This window comes from Phlebotomus papatasi, chromosome 2 (genome assembly GCF_024763615.1).
Source record: "Phlebotomus papatasi isolate M1 chromosome 2, Ppap_2.1, whole genome shotgun sequence".
Classification (NCBI taxonomy): Eukaryota; Metazoa; Arthropoda; class Insecta; order Diptera; family Psychodidae; genus Phlebotomus; species Phlebotomus papatasi.
The window spans coordinates 58,634,103-58,657,281 of NC_077223.1; the positions used below are offsets into that span (position 1 = coordinate 58,634,103).

The following is a 23,179-nucleotide window of genomic DNA, read 5'->3' on the forward strand; positions in this document are numbered from 1 at the left end:
CTAACGGCTTAAGCCGAGTGACGGTTTAATATAATTATAATTAAAATAATGATTTAACTAAATTCCTCTCAGTTTCCCACTAAGTCGTTTTTCGGATTAAGTCGTAAGTGTGTCCAGTAAGGGAATTCTGTAACGATATGACAAAGTCAGATGACAAATTTATATTATAAATTTTTTGTGTTAAATTCGGAAAAAAATTAATCGAAAATCAGATTCATATTGGTCGCTAAGAGCTTTATTGAACTCCGTGCAATGGACATTCGATGCTCATTGGGCTTTGATATTGTCCTGCTCCCGAAATTGTTACGAAAATTTGTCATATGACCAGGAGCCCATCAAGCCTAATAAAAAGTGAAGATATTTTTCACTTTTCCTTGTAAAAATTTTGCAGCTATTGCACCGCGACTTAAACAAATTTGCTCGTAGTTCTTGTATTAATTCGGCGAGCATTATGAAATATGTATTTTTAGATAGCTTTTACTGCACGATTTCGAAATATATCAGACTGATAAAACAATTCTCTTTAGGAAAAAACTTGCCAATACTCTTCAGTGCCTCTATGCAAAAACGTATGGAAAAATGAAATGTCGAGAGGCCCCTGCATATGACATTGTCATATCGTTACAGAATTCCTCTACAGGCCATTGTAGTGAGGCCAGTTTTCATAGTGTCAAAATTGTTCTCCGTTTGATGTGCTTTAGCTACAATAAGGATTTAGTTACATGCCTTTTTCTGAAAAAAAAAATTAGAATCCTTATCTTAAAAATTGCGCTGTAAAAAGCTTGGAATTTTGAAGTGCTATTTCGCTGTGAAAACCCTTGGAATTGTCGCAAATGGTTCACCTGAAAGGCCTTTCATTAGTGAGGTCAAGAAAAGTGACACGAAAAGGTGCTTTGCCATTCTCAGCTTCATAGTACATTGGTACGCCATGGATCATCATCAGCTTTGTGCGCACATTTATCACCACTTCGACACAATCGCGTAGTCGTGATCGCCACTCCCGCGGCTGCGATTAAGTGTATAACGATAGATTTCTACTTTCCCGTCCACCAGCTGCATCTCCCGCCTGGCTGTTACGTCAAGAACATCCTTATTCGTTACAATGTCATTAGGAAGCCACCGCAGGAGCAGCTTCAGGAAAGAATGCCACCCAGGACTTTCCATAGATCCTTCCATCACCAACCTGTGGGACAATTCCCTCTGTGGCCTCATCAAAACACAAGTAAGTTTTTTTTTTGTCCAAAAGGGTGGTTTTACTTTATTTCTTTAATTTTGTCATTCTACACAGTTTTACATACTTTCAAGGGGACACTGCCTTCTTTCACGCTCATTTTAAGAATTCTGAGTTATCATGTCCAGAGAACATGGAATTACAGAAATTATCACTTTTGCTTAATTAAAATAAATTCTTTTTTATTTTGATAAAAATTTACCATTTCTTGAAAAAAAAAGTCAAGACGTATTTCTTACAAGTTATAAACTATTTTTTTTACATTGATAAAACCTCTTAAGCCCTCAGTATTTGGGCATATATATTAATTATTATTTTAACAAAGAAAAACTTGCTGAAAGACAAATTCAAAAAACTCACTGCAGAGGTAGAAGGAAAAAAAGTTCAAGATCAAAAACCTGTTAAAATGCAAAGGATTTCTCTACAATAGTGTAAAACGGCTCCTCAATATTTTATTGTCCATTTCAGAAGCATAAGACGAAGTTCTCAAGCTTCAATTGAATTATGAGAAAGATTTTATCATGAAAAAAAGAGCTGCAAAACACTTTGAGAGTTAGTGGGAAGTGAAAAATCTGCATTTTTATACAATTACTGAAGATCTTAAATTTTAATTACTTAATCGGTTGGCAAGTTGTGAATGCAGCGAAAAGTTTTCGGACGTGGAAGAAAAACTTTTGCTCAAGAGGAAGTTGAGGAGAGGGTGGCAGAAAAAAAATCATGAGATTCAACAATGCAGACGACACTCGTTGAATATCAATTGTTCACAACTTGTAACTCGTTGGGGAAGATACAAGTGTTTGGCCGTTGGAAAAGTTTCTTCTGTAGCTCTTGCACCTATATATACATTATATCTATGTTGTTTTTGTCGGGAAGTTGAGAAAGGGATTAAGAAAAACTGCACCAATGTAAAATCCAAAGGGGGTGCTTTTTAAACAATTTCTTCATATTTTTGCAAAAAAAAAAAAATGAAAGTGGTCGTTTCATTAATATTAAATTAAAATTTTTAAAACGTACCCAAAACTTTGGAATTTAAGAGGAAATAATTTTGAAGGTGATTTTGGATTTATTATAATATTTTTTTTTAGTTTAAAATTTTCTCATAAATAATAAAATACACTGATTAAAATTTGTGAACTATCGTTATAAATTTTGAAAATGGGGCTATGCTATGCAAACATTTATAATCCACGTAGAAAATTTATTTTTAGAGGTACTAGTTATCTAAATGAATTGCTCATAAATATGTAACTCAATTAAGGGAGTATCAAGCAAGTCTTTTCTGAAATATTTTGAAATCACGCATTAAAAGCTGTCTAAAAATAAATAATTCATAATCTTTGCCAAAATCATACATGAATTACAAAAAAAAAAATTGTTTGAGTTTGAGTTTGCGGTGGAATAATCTTTAAAATTTAGATTAAAGTGAGAAATAGTTCCACATTTTATTAGGTTTTGATACACCCATGAACTGAATGATAAACTTGAATACATAAAAACAAAAAAAAAATTCATCTTTGTTTTTGTACAAATTAAAGTGTCTAAAAATATCCATAAAAATAAACTATCGATTTAATTTTTTCTGACAAATGAAAAAAATTCAAATATAAATGAAAAATTTCTGATCAGGAATTTTGATAACTTTACGTACCTAAAAAAATATTTAATAATAAGTGGGATTCTTAATAATTTCAAAATTTTCTTGACTGCTGCCAATAGCGCCTAAACTTTTCCAGGAAAAATATATAGGCTACAAATTATCTCGGCCGGTTTTACGAGTTTAATAACTCCTGAATTAAGGGACCACCCTTCTCTCTGCGTTTTGAAGATTTTTTCTTTGTTTTCTTAATAGTTGGGTCCCTATAGCATAGATCGGAATAGTATGTTATAGCTAGGTCTTAAAGTTTTCGATTAAAAAATACTTAAAAGCACCCCGACTTTCTTGACCTCAGATACAGTGGGTCAAGGATATCTTAAAATTGCCGTTGATCCAATTCTAATTATTAAAATTTGATCACATTAGGCCATCACACTTCACATTTTACCAACATAAGTTTATGGTAAAATAAGCAATTGAGGTTTTATTATTAAAAAGGAAATTAGACAGGAAATTTAGTTAAATAACACAATTTTTAGTATGTTATAGCTGCACTTTACTAAATAAAAAACTTATCTTTTAATGGGTTAAGCCCAAAGTCAAGCCTCTGACTGAGACTTTTCCCTGATCCGAGCTATAGAATTTTCCAAACTGTTCTCCTCCAAGAAATTCGAGTAAAAAGTAATAAATGTTACTTTGAATGATAAGGGAAAGTAGGGCACCTTTAAATGTGAGTATCTTCAATTTAGAGCTTTTTTCTTTTCTCCATTCTACATTTTAAACTTGTTATACAACTAAAAGTAAGAGATATTGACTTTTGGGGTTCGATGACCCCTTCCCTTCTATAAGTTAATAATATCTGGGACAGTCTTTTACTTTTCCTCTTATCTCTTCCTTGACCTCTAAAACCACGTTTTTTGTTTATTTCGAAAACGGCTCATAGATTTTTGTTTTACATTTTCGAATATGTTTTGGAGGTAGTAAAGGTGGATATTGTAGTAGGACTGTTGAGCCTGGAGGAGTTGGAGGGAGTTAGCCCGTCCTGACGAAGACTCTTCTAAGCCAACGGTACCAATCACTGTTCAGCTGGGGTAGTAACCTCAAGGAGTGCTATAACGATGGCTAACTTCAAGTTACGATATCACTGTAGTCCCGCTAGGTGGGGTTGTGAGCGCTCGGCAAGTTATTCCGAAGACACAATCGAATCGGCTCCTCAGTCGGTCCTCACCAATGAGGCAAGGAGGACGCTGGATTTGTAGCCATCTTGGAATGGGCAATATGGGGCTCAATCTCCGAGAAGCTAGCGATGAAGGGTGCTCCAGCATGTTCTGGTGTGGGGCTTGTAGCATTCGTGCTACAATATTTCTTTCTCAGAAACCTATATGTCCGAAAAACATTTCGATGTCGAATTTTCGAAGATCAAACGACTTTGGAGGGCCTATTTTTCAACCGATTCGCCTAAATTTGGATTTGTTGTGAAAGATATTGAATTTTCTAACCAAGGTGCATCGGGCTTAATCGGTAATGAATCGGTAAAGTACCCGTGTGATATATCCTTCCTGGATTTACTTTTTTATTTGTTCCGTATGCTTGTTATTCATGCTGAATTATTCTAAAATGGGTTTTCCTTATCTTTTATTTCGGAATGTTTTTTTTATTTATCTGTCAATTTAAACAGCAATAAACCAATATGTATCGAAAAACCATGCGAAAAGACAATACACGGAGAACTCTTTCTCGTAAGTTCGACCACTCCGCAAAGCTGGAACACTTTGCTACATTTTTTTTTCCTTTTTTGAGTTAATTGAAACTGGACCTTACCGTGATATTATTTAACTCCACAAGTCAATTGTGCATTAAGACAAATTAAGGCTCAGTTCCATTTAAAAATAGGAGAAAAAAGCCTCATTTTGAAGGTGCACCAATTCAAAGGTGCCTGACTTCTCCCTATATTGTGCGTGCAAATTTGTTTTCTCATTTTCTTTTTAAAAATTGTTAATTCATTTTGAAGAAACTTTTCCCTTTATCCTTTCTTTTAAAATTGAAAATTAAATCACTCATCGACCAAGTATTGCATCACTTAACTTATTTTTGAAGAAAACTCCTAACTTTAAGGGGATTTCTTTCACATATCATGATTTTTAGTTTTTTTTTTAAATTTATTTTTCAGGTCCTCTACGTCACTATCATCGCTGGGGTTTTCCCCAATTTGAGCGTGGACGCTGGAACTAAAAAAAACCATGGAGCAGGAAGATATTAAGACTCTGCAACTTCTACCTCCTTTGAGTTTTTTTTAACCTTGTACCGATAAATGCATTTTAACAGACTAATTACTTTTTTGAAATACTCTCACACACACTCTTAGCCTCTTTTTAATCCTATGATTATACGATTATCTTAATACTCACACAAGTTTTTCTCAGCTGGTGATCATCATCGCATCTAATCTCTATTTTATTTTAGTATAGTTTTTAAATACGAGAAGAAAATAAAAAGAAAATATTCGACAAAAAAACACATATATTTATATTTATAATCTTCTCGCTAAAAGTTCCTTCGGAAGTGTTCTCTTTTGTGAAAGAAGGGATGATTGTGAATAAAGTTACTAATGAAACATGTCTACAGATTTTTCTTTGTACATGGGGCAGCTTTCGCATTGGGAAACTGATAAGATTTATCACACATTTTTGCGCACAAACCCTCATTCTCAGTACAATTCGTGATATTTTGGCAGCTGTGATCGCAGAAATTGTTCTTGGAGGCGTCTCATTGAACTTCCAATGAGGATTTTAAAGCTGCATTTTGTACTCCAGCCAGCCTCATCGTGAGCTGTGTAGGTTACCAAATGACTTCCCACGCCGAAATAGTTTCCCGGAATCTTCAATAAAATTGCAATAGCAATGAATTAAATAATGCATAAAGTGATTAATCTATACTTCAAAGATTTTATTGTCTAATTTTACAAGATTAAACATCTTATATCTTGGTTCATTGGAAATTGTGAAGCAATAATGGTTTGGAATAATAGTGCGAACAATAAGCAGAAGCTAACGAATTATCTCTGAAAGGTAAATTATGGCCAATGAAACCCAGAAATTTTGGGTTTAATAGCTCCTAAGTATTGCTATTATCCTTTTGGAGGTAAAGAGAGTCATAAATATCAATTTAAATATCCAAATAACTCTCATCAAAATCAATGGTATCTCTTAGATATGATATCCTTATAAGGGATGTTCAAGCTATACTGACACTGAGAAAAAAAGAGGGTGCGATTAATTTTTTTCCTCATAACTTTAACACTTTTTAGGTGTAAAAATATATCAACACTTTTTAATGTTAATTTTACACCTTTTAAGGGTAAAATCAACATGAAAGAAGGGCAACTTTAACCCATAATACACCTAAGAAGGGTAATATTTACCCCGATTTCGGATCAATACTGCAGGGCAAAATTAACATTTCCAGAATGTTATTTTAACTTTTTCGGATTTCTCTCAGTGGAAGCTATTAAAATACACACAGGAGAAATATTTGTCGTTAGGCTCTGGTTTAAAATATATCGTTTTTTGTACCCTTAAAACCCTAAAAACTATGAATAAAAAGTTGTTACGATTTAGGCTTTATGATGCACAGTAGATAAAATAAAATTGCATCCATGAAAAAAAGGTTCCAAAAATATACAAAAAAAAAACAATCGTGCTTTCAATAGAAATCAATTTAAAATATTTTAATTTCTCCAAAAACTGTAATTTAATACTAAAGCAACAAGTGGAACTTTTAGTATGTGTTTTTGTGAGATTCTTAAAATTTCAATATTTTTAGAGTTGAAACCGTTGAATTTATAAAATAATATTCTATAAATCTATTACTCAATTTCTAATCCTTTTCCAAAATACTCTTATTCACTGACTGAGAGAAATCTGAAAAAGTTAAAATAATATTTCGGAAATGTTATTTTTACCCTGCAGTATTGATCCGAAATCGGTGTTAATATTATGCTTTTTAGGTGTATTAGGGGTTAAAGTTACCCTTTTTCATGTTAATTTTACCCTTAAAAAGGTGTAAATTTAACATTAAAACATGTTGATATATTTTTACACCGTAAAAGTGTTAACGTTATGAGGAAAAAAAGTAAATCACACCCCCGTTTTTTATCAGTGTTATAATGCACTTTTCCAGGTTTGCATAATAATTTTTTTTTTGTAAATCTCTCAATTTACAAAAGAGAAAACAGCAAAAGGCAATTGTTGAGCTACGTAGATAATATGAATTCCATCAGGCAATTATAAACTCTTTAAGGACTATTTTGCCACCGGTGCGACATAGAGATAAAGAAGATATAGCTACTCCTTAAAGTACAGTAGATTCGGGTAAACTTCCCCTCTCTTGTTGTTTTTAAGCTCTTTTCAATTCTAGAAATTAAGGACGTTCTTCGCCGATCCTACCTGCCAAGTCCGATCGGTGAAGACCATCCCTAAGTGTCAAAATTAAAGATAAGCTTACGAATCGCAAGTGGCAAAGTGGCAAATGTTCGTGTTAGACCGTCTGCATGTCAATGTCCAATGTGAAAGTCCCAGTGCCCACTGTAAGAGGATTCCCGCCAAACAATTTTCCCCTCAATAATTTCCATACCTCAGGAAGGAGGAAATAAGCCTCCGAAACGTAGTAAGGAGAATAAAGGAGAGAAAAGCAATCCGCATCTTTTTTATCGTTATAATCCATAGTGACCGAATTTCCCATATTTTAAATTTATTTATTGTAAGCATGAAATTTAGAATAATAGATAAATAATAAAAATACATGGATTGAAATAATTAAAAATTAGAAAATCACGAAAAAATCGTAATGATTCGTTAATTTTTTAAAGTACCTAAATATTACTTCTTTTTCTGGAAGTATAACATGAAATTTTCGGTGGCAGCCAAAATCCCGAACGCCAAAATCCCGAAAAGGCCAAAATCCCGAAAACCAAAATCCCGAAAGCCAAACTCCCGAATGTTCAAAATCCTGAAAGAGATGAAATTATATGGGGGAAAATGTTTAGAATAATTTTCCAAGACATAGAAGATTTCCCTTTGCCTCCAGAAAGCGCGGATGCAATCTTGAGAGTAGCTATGGCACTTTTAAGAATTCGGGATTTTAACTTTCGGGATTTTGGCCCATTCCGGATTTTGGCGTTCGGGATTTTGGCTTTCGGGATTTTGATTTCGGGATTTTGGCTTTCGGAATTTTGACCGGGACCCGAAATTTTTAAAGTGAATTTATGTAGGGCAATGGAACCCTTTAATATTATACCTTATTTAACTCTTGAATGACGATTGAGTAAGCGGTAAACCGGTAATCCAAAAAATGGCCTACGACGCTACGATCATATTATAAAGCTATATTTTCCTCTAGAATAGTCAAAAAATGATTTTTTCTGATACGTAATGTTTGACTCCCTTGACCTCAAAGGATTAATGCCACTTCAAATAAATCTGTATTTTGTTTGCAATATTCTAGGTCTTCAAAAGAATTTCGTCGCTAATTTTCAATGAATTTCAAAAAAAGGTATCGTAATTTTTAATGAAAAAAGACATCAATTTATTGTGGGTTACATTCATTGCACTATGTGGAGTTTGTCACTGAATACTTCCACTACCCTGATTTTGTCTATAATATATCTTATCGAACCAGAGTATAATATACATGAATGTCATATCTATTCGTTTAAAAAATACAGCATCCATTCTAATTTGAGCTGTATGCATTTTTTTAAATAAATTTAATTAAATTTCCATTATTTTTGATTTTGCAATATATTTGGTGGAATTTTAATGAAATATTATGCAATTAATTGAATTTTCATATGAATAATTCCTCTATATAGTGTCAAAAAAAGGATTGCGAAAAGCAATTAGTTCCGTTAATCGATTAAATTTTCAGGAAATCATCGGATATTTTTCACCCAAAGTCCTCCCCTGTCTCTCATGCAGAAGGGTGGCTTTTGGGACTGAAATTAGTCACACTGGGTAATGCAATTAATAATGGGAGGTGAAGGGATGGGTTCACTTACATTTGTTCTCGTGACATCTGACACGTTGATGTTGTCCGTGAAAGAGGGCTCAGGCCATGTGACGGGGATGCTGCTCGAGTTGTCGTCCAGCGTGTGCTTTTGTGCCGCCGGACAGAATGTCACGGATGGCGGTTGGCCGTCTGTAAAGAAGATTTACCCCAAGTGGGGATTTTGAGTGTGAGAAAAGGGTCAAAATCCCACACTGAATTTTCTCTTCCAAACCATCCAGGAAGCAATCCCCCTTACCCCCCCCCAGTCTCAGATGGAATTTATTCATCAGAGAGGAAGTGGAAAATTCTGCATGGCTTAATTCAATTAGAGGGTAACTATAATATAACTGCGGTCAACACTCACCCAAAACCGTTACGGAGAAAGTGCAGGATACTGAGACACGAGAAATAGGATGTCTAGCAATATACGTGATGTTTATGGCGCCAACTTGGAGACGTAATTTTCCACCCTGCGACAGGACCCAGCTTGGAACACTCTCCAGTGTTGACGAGTCCGTTTTGGGGGTCACTTGAACTGTGGCTGCATCTTCTCCAGGAGAAACTTCTACTCTAATGTCAGGGGGACAGGTGAGATGGGGTGTTGGGAACTCTGCAAAAGAACATCAATTACCTTCCTAAAAGCTTTACTGAAATAAAGAAATTTCCTGACAAAGCGAGATTCTGAAGAATTCAGAATTCAGAGCAGAAAATGTATCTATTTTTTGCATTAACCCTTTATCCCCTTTAGTACTAGTGTTTCACAAATACAGATTATTTTTGACTATTTTAAGTAATTTTTCATTCTAGTGATGGTAAAGTGAAAAGTGGCATGAAAAATAAAATGAATTAAACAATCTACAGATATTAGGGTGTGTGCCAAATTCCGGCCAGCTTGCAATTTCGGCCATATTTTTTGTTCCTCGAATTTCCATGAATTTTTAGTTTTTGGATACTCTTGAGATTGTACAATGCAAAAAAATAACAAAAAAATGTCGCTTCGACGAGTAAGATGATCTGAAAAAGATATTTAAAGAATTCTGGAAGAGCAAGGAACTATGAGAATGAAGGTGACCGAAATATGCCACCAATGCTATGTCTACATTTTTATTCATTTCAAAATGTATTAAGAATGATTTTAGAAAAAATAAAGATGATAAATTGTCTGCAAGGTTCCAAGCAACATCCCTTATAAAAGAGTAACAAAAATATTCATTTTTTATTAAAAATATTACATTTCAAACTTGAGACTTTGTCGCTTGCATGCAACTATGACGAAATTTGGTACTCTTACCCTAAATCATCTTATAATTTGTAAAAAACACAATTTAAATATTCAGAGAATTGATTTGTTCTTGAAATATTAAAATGTTTGAGTAGAAAAATTATTTTAAAATATGTATTTAACAATTCCTTATTAATTTTATTACTTTATTACTTTATTACTTTAAAACTGTTTCTTCTTTTTTTATATCCTGATGGCTTCATTCGTATATCGTTCATTGATCGTAAGTCGTTCGATGTTAGTTAATAATAATTATTAACTAATTATTAGTTCATAGTAATAGTCAGATAATAATAAGTTCACAAATATTATATATTATAATCGGTTGAATGAATTTGAAACACATTGGAAAATAAAATGAATTATCGGAGCTTAAGTCGTCTAAAGGTAGCGCGCTTTCTCTTAACTCTTTAAGGACGAGAAGGCCAAACATTGGGGGTCAGAAAAAAATCATTTTTTTCTGACTTTTTAGAGCAAAACACAACTTTAGATGACCGCAGGAAAAATTTCATTTTTTGGATCACCGGTGACCCAATCGTCCTTAAGGGATTAAGGAATCCATTTTCCATTACGCAGCCAATGACCGATCATTCGATCAACGGTCGAGTTTGGCTGCATACGGCAACGTTTAAAATTCACGAAATTTTAATACACGGATAATGAGAAACACAAAAAGGGGAAAGCGCGCTACCTTCGGACGACTCAAGCTTCGGATAATTAATTTTTTTCTCTTTGTTTCTCATAGATTGCACCAATAGCACTTTTCTTAAAATTTGAGGCATTGGCCTAGCTATTAAAATATAATATTATAATGGGCCACATTCATTTATAACACCTTGGAAAAACTGATTTGTGCGAAGCATAAATCGACCGAAGGTAGCACGCTTTCCCCTAATAGAGAATCTATAAATATTATGAATGTTGAATTATTAAAAAAATCACACATTTGGAATACGTTGGTATCACATGGAATAACGAAATCCTGGCACAAATATTCAACTTTTGTGACCCATTCCAATATTTAGATACCACATAATCATCTTTAAAAAAATTAAATTTACCGCATTTCCATATGAGAATTTTACTAAAAAGCGAAATGAAAATATAAAAATTTTTTTTTTGAAGCGGATGATAAGCTGTAGTAAAAAGAGGATTAGGGGAGAGCAGGCATATTTGGAACAACATCTTTGATTTTTATTTTTAGGTTTTATATCCAGAAGTCAGAAAATAGGTCCAGGTCAAAATCCCGAAAGCCAAAATGCCGAAAGCCAAAATCTCGAAAGCCAAAATCCCGAATTCTTAAAAGTATCGCAGCTACTCTCACGATTGCACCCGCGCTTGCTGGAGGTTAAGGGAAATTTTCTATGTTTTAGGACATTATTGTACATATTATCCTCCATATAATTTGATCCCTTTCAGGATTTTCAATAGTCGGGATTTTGGCTTTCGGGATTTTGGCCTTTTCGGGATTTTGGCGTTCGGGATCTTGGCTTTCGGGATTTTGGCTGCCTCCGCAGAAAATATCTTGATATTTTGTATAGCGCTTAGTATTGTCACTAATAGGGGAGACTGGGGCAAAAAGTCACAAAACGGATATTTTATTTTTTTACAAGCTACTCGAGCGTCTCAGAAATATCTAATTATCGCAGAATTAGAGGGAAATTTACCGCTCTTCGACTTTGTGAAACTCATTTCCCTCTATTTTGTAAGGAAAGTTTTCATTCTATAGAGCCGTTTTCTAAAAGGTATTTTTGTGACTATTCTCAAAAATGCTGGGGCAAATAGTACCAGACATTGGGTATTATTACATTTTGATTCGCTTCATTACGGGCTTCCGTAAATTTAAAAAAAAATACCTAGAGGACATATTTTCATATAAAATTTATTCATCTACACCATTTTAAGACACCGTTTTCTCTATCTGAACGAGAAAAACGCTTTTCAAGCTATTTTAGAAAAAAAACACTTACAAAAGACTACAAATCGTTTGACCAATGCAAACAAAAAGCGACGAAACATGGCAATGACGTTTCTTTTCGCCGTGAGACATCAGAAATTGTTTCGGTTTTTGTTACTTTTTGCTCCAGAGCTTTTGTTACTTTTTACCCCAAGTGGTCATTTTTAATAAAAGGATATCTGGAGAAAAGAACCTTTGTGAAATTCTAAAATAGATAGCGGATTCGTGTTCATGGGAATCCAAATTATTTAGGAAATATGCAACAGTGCATCAATTTTGGAAAATAAGTACGTAATAATTGTTATCTTCTGGAAGGAAAATATTTCATAAATAGGGCTAAAAATTTCTATATTTTTTATTTTCTAAATTCTTTGTTCAAATTGTAGGAAACTAAAGACATTGAAGAAGGTCTATGGAGGCTATCTATAGAAAAGATTTTAAGCCGTTATCTTTTATATCTTGGAAGATATTGAATTTTGAATTTTTCGATTTGTGACTTTTTGCCCCAGTCTCCTCTATAGACTTTTTGGGAATGGAATTGAGCCTTATCTTTATGTTATTTATTTTCGCAATTGGTTTTTTGAGTTAAATTATATCATAATAAGATTCGGTTTCATTAAAAAATAGGATAAAATAGTCCAATTTCAAAGCTGCGCCAATTCGAAGGTGTCCCATTTCTCCCTATTCTATGACAATGTTGTACGCAAAATATCGCGAAAGAAAACAGATAAAGTAGCTTAAATCATATTACTAGAACCAGAATTATCTACTATCAGTAGCTTAGACAGCCAGATCGAACTAGATCGTTTGAAAGGAATTAATGGGCAGAAGTTACCAGAATTGACCAATAGAAGGAAGTTGTGTTGCCGTATGCCAACATCAGACTATACACATCTTTGAAGACTCACCAGAAAGTGTAAGAACGAAGAATTGGTATAAGGATAATGTTTTAATAGACCTAATATACCCATTTTATTGTCCTAACATTGCTTCGTGAGATTACCATCTACAAAACCCTTTTGATGGTGTTAAGTGTTCAGCTCAAGGAAAGACTGTGAAAATCAGTTGTGGAGTAATAAAGTTCATACAAAAGGTCGACGAATAATAAAATTACAGAGTTGAATATGGGTTAAAGGACCGGTAACTCATTATGAAGTCGCCTAACCCAATGCGATAAAGTATGATTAATGTTACAATTTTTAATAATAATTTAATTTTGTGCGAATGAAAAGAAAAAAACAGGTATAGGGGAAGGTACTCTCCCCTTTAAGTTTTCCTAAGAAACTTAAACATTTGTATTAAATATTAGCTAGCTTATTATTAATTAATAATTATGTGACAATTATGTGGAAATCTCTTGAAAAATTAAAAGAAATTCACATTATTCGAAGACATGAACGTTCGACGGGAGAGTACTTTCCCCTACTATGGGAAAATCCAAAATAAAAAAAAATCTAATATAAACTTTTCATTTTTAAAAAGCATTCACAAAGATTAAATCTTATATTTTCTATAAACTGTGCTGTGTATTAGTGTTTCAACCTCTAAGCACTTACTGATGCACACTCCATCCTGTTCTCCTCTCCACTTCCCTTGAGTATCACACTGGACAGAAAAGCTGCCTGAGACTCTGAATCCTCCAGGACACCGCAAAATACAAACGCTTCCGGGTAAATTCGTTATTCTTGTTGATTCCTGAACATTCCCCTTCATTTCGCTGCCCCCTCTGTCCCGGCTGCACTCCAGGTAACCGTGCTTTGGCGGGAATAGAGGTGGACAAGTGACATCGAGAGTACTATTGCCTCTCACATCGAGAGCTGCAATGGTCAATGGTAAGCAAATTCAGTTTCCAGTAAACACAGTTCAGTCTTTTATAGGGAACTAATTGGCAAACTACTGAAAATACGAGATGGATATGGGCACAATTTCTCTCAATTCTCCTATCGCCGTGGCTTTTTTTTGAGTTCATAAAGTGCTTTAGGGGAATTTTGCAGAGCTATTTTCTCCAGAAATTCCAATTATTAACTCCCATGTACAAATGAAACTTAATTTCTGCTACAAAATACAATAAATCCAACCTCAAGATCTTCTGGAAGAATGTCCCTTATACATGGGAGTTATGTTTCTTTGGGGGTATATGTGGCTTCCGGAGACGATTGATCAAGTGAAATTGAACTTCAAGGAATTCCAATAATTCTTCCATTGGTGTCAAGCAGTCTCAAGCATGAATTGCAACTGTTGAGAAAGTTTCTTCACTAAAGCAAAAACATCCTACGAAGAAGGATAATCCCAACGCACTTGGGGATGAAAGTTTTAATGAAATAAATTTCCAGGAAAGGAATTAAACTAATTTTGCAATTATGAACCGCTTGGAAGGTACTGATGAAACCAAAACACGCTTAATGTTAGGAACTTTCTGCCCATCTCATCATCAGAATTATGTGTAATACCTGCCGGGATAGGAATTCGTAAAATATTTCTCCTGAGGAATTTAGAAAGTTAATTGAAATTAAAATACAATAGAATGGAAAGGCAAATTTAGATGGAATTTTGAATTAAAATGCATCTTTTAAAATTTTATACATATACACATTTTAAATATTTTATTTTGAATTAAACATTTAATTAGTTAAACGTTTATTTGCAGAAAGTTTATTGAATTTTTTTTTTCTCAAATAAAATAATAAAAAGCGGGCATTTTTTCTTACCGTTTTTTTTGACAAACATTTAATTATTGTGCTGTATAAAACCACATAAAAATACAATTTCGCTACTATTGATTTTTCGTATTAATATTCCAGGGAAGAATTGAATGAAATTTTCGCGAACAAACCTCAGATTAACAAACAATCAACGGTAGGGGGAAGTGGGGCACCTTTGAAAGCGAGGGCATATTTGAAATTGGGATTTTTTTTACCTATTTTTAAATAAAATTGAGCCTTATCGTAATATAATTTAGCTGCACGAACAGATTGAGAAGTTAAATTACATTATGATATGGCTCAGGGGGGTTATGCACAGTAACCAGTTGATTTATTAATTCGTTAATAAATAAGAAAACCTATGCACAGTAACCAGCTTACTTATTTATAAATAAGTTTCTTACTAAAATGGCCGTTGAAAGCTTAATTTCAAATAAATAAGTGTTCCTATGTACAGTACTTAACATTTTATTAACTAATAAAATTTTTGATTTATAAACATGCTCCTCGAGAAGAGCTTGTTAGACTTATTATCGTCAAATTAAGTAGAAAAAACATTAGAAATTGATATAATTCACGAAGTAAATTACGATTTATGTGGTCTTATACAGTTTTACAGGTGATCACCTTAAAATCAAGTAAAACAGTTTTGATGAGAAACTTTAAAAATTTTCATTTTTTTTTATAATTAAGTTAAAATAACCTGGGACTATGAGGGAAAAAGGCAATGGCAATTAATTTTACGTATTCCAAAGAGGTTCCGATTTTAGCAGTTTTGTTTTTAAAGATTTAGTGAATACAGACTTCATTTGAGAAACAATGGTCACATTTCTTCTTATATATTATATTTACTGTAAATTTTTTCTAAATTTTCGCCTCATTTTTCCATTTTTTTTTTTTTTGAAGCATTAAGCACTGATTTTTATCTACTAAAGATTTAACAATTCTTTCAATTAATTTATCAATATTTTCAAATTCTGCGTTTATTCTGATCTTGCTTTATAATCTTTTCTGACCATTCCTTATTTTTTTTTAAAATCAAATATTAGTGTAGAAAATTCCAGAGGGGTCATATGTTACAAAAAACGAATACACATTTTCTTCTACAAATTAGTAACACTTTCTTTGCGAAATCCACAAAGAAAATAAATATTCATGTAAGAGGTAGTGTAATGTATGAGAATAGAGAGAGAGAGAGTAGAGAGAGTATGAGAATGAGAGACTAAATTAGTGTAGAAAATTCCAGAGGGGTCATATGTTACAAAAAACGAATACACATTTTCTTCTACAAATTAGTAACACTTTCTTTGCGAAATCCACAAAGAAAATAAATATTCATACATCATTACTAAGATTTTCAACATCTCACACTAAAAGGACGTAAAATAAACCTAAAAAATAATCTCTTGAATGCTTCAAAATGTACAAAATTCTTTAAAATGAAAAACTTCTCAAGATTTTCTCAGCGTTAGTCCTGCCCTCGGGCGGTGGATAGGGGAAACCAACTGATTTATTAACAGAGCTTTTGGGACGTCATTTTCTGTGTTTGTGCATAGGTTTTCTGATTAATTAATAAATAAGCCTAATGAATCAGCTGTTACTGTGCATACCAGCCTCAGTTCCACTTAGGAGAAAAATCCCAATTTCCAAGGTACCCCACTTTCAAAGGTGCCCCACTTCCCCCTATTAAAAAAAAGAGCTAAAGTATAAAATAAAATGAAAAGTCAATAAATATTGTTCAAACTCATTACATTTTTTATTGAAATCGTCACTGAAATAGACAAAGAATCCGATTGGAAAAAAATATGAAAAAATAGGAGTATATTATATATTTAATTCATTCACTGACAGAAATCTGAAAAAGTTAAAATAACATTCCGGAAATGTTGATTTTACCCTTCAGTATTGATCCAAAATTGGTGTAAATATTACTCATTTTAGGTGTATTGGGGGTTAAAGTTACCCTTTTTCATGGTTATTTTACCCTTCAAAAGGTGTAAAATTAACATTAAAAAATGTTGATATATTTTTACACCTAAAAAGTGTTAACGTTATGAGGAAAAAAGTTAATAGCACCCTCTTTTTTTTCTCAGTGTTTGTATTCCATGGATAAATGAGACCAAAGGTTAACCTTGTCCGTCACCTCAACACCATTTTGAATTTCGAATTTTGATTTTGAAAAATTTTTGAAAGGAAAATGTGTATTCATTTGAGGTCCAAAGATTCTCCAAAAAATCCGTTTTAAAAAGATAAAGAGAGGGAAGAGTAGAAGAAAAATAAGGTCATGTTATTAGTTCCAAATTAGATGGAGAAGTCCTCCGAAAACCCAATTCGTCAACTCTTTTTTTTTGTAAGGAATATTTCAAAGTTTGGAAACTATATCCCCATCCTAAACTGTCTACATGCTCTTAAAAAGTCAATTAGTAAACAACAAATAGCTCGTTCAAAAATTCAGAAGTAACTTTTGAACAAAGGAAACAAATTGAGCAATTGTGCCATCGACACTTTCATCCCTTTTCGCATTTATTTCATGTCCTTTCTTCCCTCCAGACTGGGTTCAACCATGGCTTCCCAACAACAACAACAAAAAACGATTGTACAAATTGCAATTTTTTACCAACATCCTCACCTCTGCATGTGATTTTGTCGTCGGCAAAAATAAAGTTGGAATGACAGGAGCAGTAGAAGCTCCCTACGGTGTTGCTGCATTTTTGATGACACCCTCCATTGTCCTCTTGACATTCATCAACGTCTGTAAAGTGAATTGGATTAATGATGTGTTACTAGAAGAAAAATCCTTTATCATCTCAACACCAAAATATTCACTTCAAAAGTTATACCATCTCGTAATACTTGTAGTAAATTTTTATATAAAACTGCTCGTGCTGCTCGTATACATTCATTTATGGGACTAAAATGCACCATTTCGCTCATTCGTTATTGCAGGGGCGTAACTCAGTTACAATTTTATTTTTTGATTGGAATAATTTTAATACGCCATTATTTTTCTTTACTACTATGGAAAAGAGAGTAAATGTGGGTAGTATAACGTCAGAGATTTTCCCCCGTGCTCGAAATATCGATCTGAAGTGCCCAGAATTGGCAAATAATACAGAAGTTGTGGTTCATAAAGACTGCATCTGTCACACTTATCCTGGGAAAACTTCCAAAAATTCCGGGAACTTTATTTTAGGAAAACGCTCAGTTCTTGAATAAAATTTTTCAATTGACAACTTAGATAAGTCCAGGCTCATCTGGCCAAGTACTGCCACTGACCACAATGGAGCTTAGTAAAGGAAGCATGAAAGAAGGATATCCATTAAAAGGTGACGCTTCTGGGAAAACTATTCATGGACTGGCTAACCGTTCTTATAAAAGCATAATTTGACACGATTATTAAATAAATTATGTATCTGATTATTAATCCTGGAATTTTCATTGCATCGACAGTTGTCATTTCTGCATTTCTTTTGTATCCGGTGCCTAAATCCCGAGTGGATATAAGTTCCGAATAGGTCAAAATCCCGAAAATCAAAATCGCGAACTCCAAAATCCTGAACGACAAAATCCGGAACGAAAAAACTCCGAAAAGTCAGAATCTTATAATGGCAAAATAATGAAATCCTAAATCTCAAAAGCCATAATTTCAATGGTCATTATTCTGAAAGGGACGAAATTATACTACGGGTGTAATCGTAGGAATAGCTATGATACTTCAAAGAATTTCGAACTTTGGCTCTTCGGCATTTTGGGGTTTTTGCATTTAGGATTTTAGTTTTTCGGAATTTTGGCTTTTTGGAATTTTGACGTATTCTAAATTTTGGCTATTCGGGATTCCTACTCATTTGGGATTTTGGCATTCAGGATTTTGACAATATTTTCAATATTTCATTCAATATTTCATGGAAAAAGTGACATATTTGTGACATTTTTGTTTGTACCAAATGCAGTTACAAAACAAATAGAAATACAAAAACGGTCAATGCAATCGACGATTATATATCTTTTATTTCAGATAATAGTTACAAATGAATATTATCGTATCTGCACTAACAAAATGAAATAATCAAAGCAATTTTAATTATTTTTCATAGTCTGGGGGACACTTGTAAAAATAAAAGGATCAAATTGATCCAAATTTGATCCTTTTGCAAAGGGATGAATCAAATTTAAAACTTTGAATGCACTTTTATCATAATAGAACATGTTTTATCCTAAACTTATTACTCACAACATATTTCTCTCATCAGAGTGAACATCAAAGATGACTTTTCATTATTATTATTCATTTATTATTTAGTTAAAAAAACTGTACTTCTCAATGATTCTTGATGATCCATTTATTTTTACCAGTGGATCTTTTGCATTTAGTATTCTATCGAAAGGAATTTTTCCTGATAATCTGGTCTGATAAGAAATTGAAGAACTGATATCTCTAAAAGTGAGATCTGAATTTTAATAATATTACGCAATTATTATAACGCGTAGGCAATGATGGCCTTTTTCAAAATAGGGAATTCATGTTCACCCAAAGTGAGTTCGTAAGAGGAGCAGAGATCCCAGAGGAAAGAAGGTTATGGTAATGATGTAAAAATAGACTTATGGGAAGGTTTCCCGAAGATCGCAAATCACTAACTCTAACCGTTTGGTCTCTGCCTGTCGTAAAAGTCAAATTTTACTATCTAGAAATTTTGTTACGTAAAATATTCCAAGAATTAATATAGATATCTTGGTGTTTATCATATTCGAGTATAGTTCAAAATAGAAAATAATGAAGCAGTTAGACTGGAAGCAAACTTATTTTGGAGATATGTCACTGTAATATGGAATGAGCGATTTTGATATTTGACCAATGCAATCCTGTTCTCTTTACTGCTTTCAAATAAATCTCAATAAATCAATTGTTGAATGGCTAAAATCTCCCATCGATGAATGTTTTACAGCTATGGTATTGGCGCTGTTGTTTTTTTTTTTTTGGTTTCGAAAATTGTTTTCAATAAATCTCTGATAAAATTTACAAATGCATTTGCTTCAATTTGCTAAATTGGCAGATTTTTCCGGTGCTAACCATCAATTGGGATTATAATGTGCTACAATATAATTGGAAATATACCAGGTTTGTTTGGGTTTCATTATCTAGTGGAGAACTATATCTCTAAATATTGGCTTTTCATCTCTTTAATTTTCTATGCAACACCACAAAAACCAACATTTTCTGATTTAAAATTATGTATGATTAAAATAATATGAGGAGATAATCTGAGTGTTTGCAGTAGAATTTGATATGAGAAAACTTTACTATGTGAAATGCATCCAATTTACCGGAAAACTAGTAAAACGGAAAGACATGAAAACTTCCATTCAAACTCAACATCATCTCTTCGTGAGCTGTATGTTTTAATATTTTGGACACGGATGAAGTTTCCTCGATCTCTTTGGGAAATTTTCTCAGCAGAAACACGCCTGAAGGTGCCTCCAAACAAGTCAAAATTTATAATATTTCCTAAAACTCCTGGTGTTCAGCCAGATAATACCCAGTGAGGAAGTTAAAGTAATTCTAGGTGCTTCGTTGCATATGCGTTGTAGTTAATTTTGCACATTTAATCAAGAAGCACTAAAAGGATTCCCAAAGTGCAATTTTATTATATACACCATCCTTATATCCCCTACCACCCTATACTCATCCTTTCTCATTGCAGATTATTTCACATTTCCAGAATAATCTTGGGATTTGATGATGTTGGGGAATTTCTCCTCCTGACAGCTGAGCTTTTATCTACCCTCACTTTATACATAGTATCTATATCATCACAGAGTGTCTCAACTAAAATTTACTCATACTGTATTTTGAAGTTTAGGGAGATTTTTGAAATGTATATTCTCTCTCTAATTAATTTCCTGACAAATGAAGGCAACTTTCATAATACCTAGGAATATAACTAATTACTGAGATTTTGATACAAGAACAATAAAGCTCATGCACATAATTTCAAAAGTTTATCGATAAACCTTTTAGGATACATAATGAGAGTCGATTGAAGAATCAGTAAATATACGTTAACCCTTTAATGACGAGAAGCTTTTTACTGACCGAAAATCAACAATGAAAATAAAATAGATAAACAAAACTAAATGAAACATCTTATATCTAACCTTGTAAAATCTAACAGAGTCTGATTCGGTGTATTTTTTACCTCTATTGACGTTAGGGACAAAAAATAGCTTTCAAATTAAGTAATTTTTCTGACGATACAAATGAACGATAATTTTTCTTCTTATAAAAAATATTATGTATAGTTAATACAGTTTCTAGTGCCAAGAGGTTTTGATATTAAATATTGACTACATAGCAAATAAGTTGAAGATTTGCAAAACTATTCTAGATTCCTATAACCTTCTACTTTACGATTACGTATTAACATTAGAAAGAAATAGCTTTAGATAGTCAGGAAAAATTATTTTTTTATGGATCACCGGTCACTCAATCGTCCTTTAAGGGTTAAACAATAAAATGTATTAGAAGACTTCGTAAGACTTTGCAGAAATCTCGAATTGTAAATTACTCTTCGGGTTTTTAGTATATGCCTATGGATATGTTGTAAAACTTTAATTGTGGAATTTATACTCGAAATTAGTATCCTTATCCACTTTATAGCAAGTTTTGATGGGAAGAAGCCAAACGGCAAACCGCCGACTTTAGATTTTCAACCATCGGCATTTATAAATGATAGTCCAGGTGAACATTTCGACTATAGATATCATTAACCGATCAAAGTTCAACCATACTGGAGTACTTCTACACAGAGGGTACCTTTTTTAACCGAATTGTTGAAATATAGGATTTAGAAAACAATTAGGGGAAAGGCTCATAATTTTGGACAGTTTCTAAATTTTGGGCACTTTGAGGATAAAATTGGACACTAAAAATAAATTGATTAAAATTATGGATTTTTATTCCAATATTTGATGAATAATGAATTTTATCTAAATATTTGTTCTTTTTGGAAGATTTTAATACTAATAACGTTAAATTTTGAATATGATTTGAGTTAAAATTGCTTTGTTGAAAATTCAGCGTGAGCAATTGCTTACGAGAAATTTGACAGAACTTCGTGTTTTACTTCAGTCTTATTTGGCTGTGGTGAACCATTAACAAACTTTCCTCACCTCCCTCGCTGTTTTTTTAGTGATATTATTAAATATTCGTTAAATATTGTGTTGATTCACGTTAATGATGATTTATTTGACCTGAAGTAAGATTTACCTCGTGAACTACGTTTTCGTGTGAAAAATGGGCAATTTTCCCCGAGGTTCACCAGTGAGGTGATAGTTCTTATTTTGGACAGTTATTTTTCTCACGAAATTTCGTTAAGTTTTAGCTTTTGACTAGGTTGGACTAATGCCTGGATAAACAAAGAAACATCATCTCTATGAAAGAGATGTAACGAGAAAAGCCTTGAAAGGCTCCCGGAAAGGTCAAGGAATACGCTAATCTGAACGTACTTGGAGTACCGAAGTCAACTCACTTTAATGAATGATACGGAAAGTTTCCGGGCTTCTTGTGACATTATACAGTTCCCTTACATGAACAGGAAGAGGACTTGGTAAGATAGGTTTTTGAAATGGAGAACAATGGGCATCCTATTGAGGCGAATTAGCTGTCCAAATATACAGCCAAAGTGTCCAAATTAACAACCAAGTTGTCCAAAATTCGAGTCAAATTCACATCTACATATCAAGTGATTTTAAAGCGTATTAAGACTAATTTTAGTAAAAACAAAGACAAGAAACCCTTGTCAAGTTTCTAAACAACCCTTCTGAAAAGATAGTAACAAAAAAAGTCAATTAGTATTGAAAATATCGCACTTCAAATTTGGAACATCGATGCTTATGAGCATACTGTCCAAAATTATGAGCCTTTACCCTATATTAGGTGATTTATTACCAATTGATTTATTTAATTAATTTTTTTTTGCTTTGACTTATTTTTGTGTTTTTGTGATTCAGAGGCTAAACGGTGAAATATATCGATTTTCGGTCTTATCTGTAGATAGTTTTATTTAAAATGAATTCTTGATTTAAGCCCTTACCTCTATACCCCTTTTTTTGATATATTTTTCAAAATTTATGTATAAGCAGGTGTTTTACGAATAATTTGGATCGTTTGGAGGTGTATCCGGATTCTATAGTATAACTAAACAATTTTTTCTATATTCTATTTTTAAATAATAAACTTTATAACCATTCGGTGTGGAAAATGATAAAAATCGGCCCTAATAACTTGTCCTCATTTAATTTCTTAAGTTCACCATTTCTGCCTCTTTTAAACCAGAGAAAGAGAGTTGTTCTCTCTACAAACACATCTTTC

The 23,179-nt window shown here is 32.9% G+C and overlaps 2 protein-coding genes across 2 annotated transcripts in view; one reads left to right on the top strand and one right to left on the bottom strand.

The window, feature by feature from the left end:
* Positions 1 to 5,443, top strand: part of LOC129801886 (fibrillin-1) — a 77,900-nt gene extending 72,457 nt beyond the window's left edge. Inside the window, exons 12-13 of the mRNA XM_055847319.1 lie at positions 1,054 to 1,222; positions 4,996 to 5,443. Coding sequence (XP_055703294.1) covers positions 1,054 to 1,222; positions 4,996 to 5,057 — 231 coding nt within the window. The 3' untranslated portion in view covers positions 5,058 to 5,443. The remainder of the gene's footprint in view (positions 1 to 1,053; positions 1,223 to 4,995) is intronic.
* The window catches only part of LOC129801892 (sushi, von Willebrand factor type A, EGF and pentraxin domain-containing protein 1), a 114,695-nt gene continuing 92,743 nt past the window's right edge, over positions 1,228 to 23,179 (bottom strand). Inside the window, exons 10-14 of the mRNA XM_055847327.1 lie at positions 17,441 to 17,563; positions 13,666 to 13,926; positions 9,235 to 9,480; positions 8,881 to 9,020; positions 1,228 to 5,703 (exon numbers count right to left, since the gene is read on the bottom strand). Coding sequence (XP_055703302.1) covers positions 5,533 to 5,703; positions 8,881 to 9,020; positions 9,235 to 9,480; positions 13,666 to 13,926; positions 17,441 to 17,563 — 941 coding nt within the window. The 3' untranslated portion in view covers positions 1,228 to 5,532. The remainder of the gene's footprint in view (positions 5,704 to 8,880; positions 9,021 to 9,234; positions 9,481 to 13,665; positions 13,927 to 17,440; positions 17,564 to 23,179) is intronic.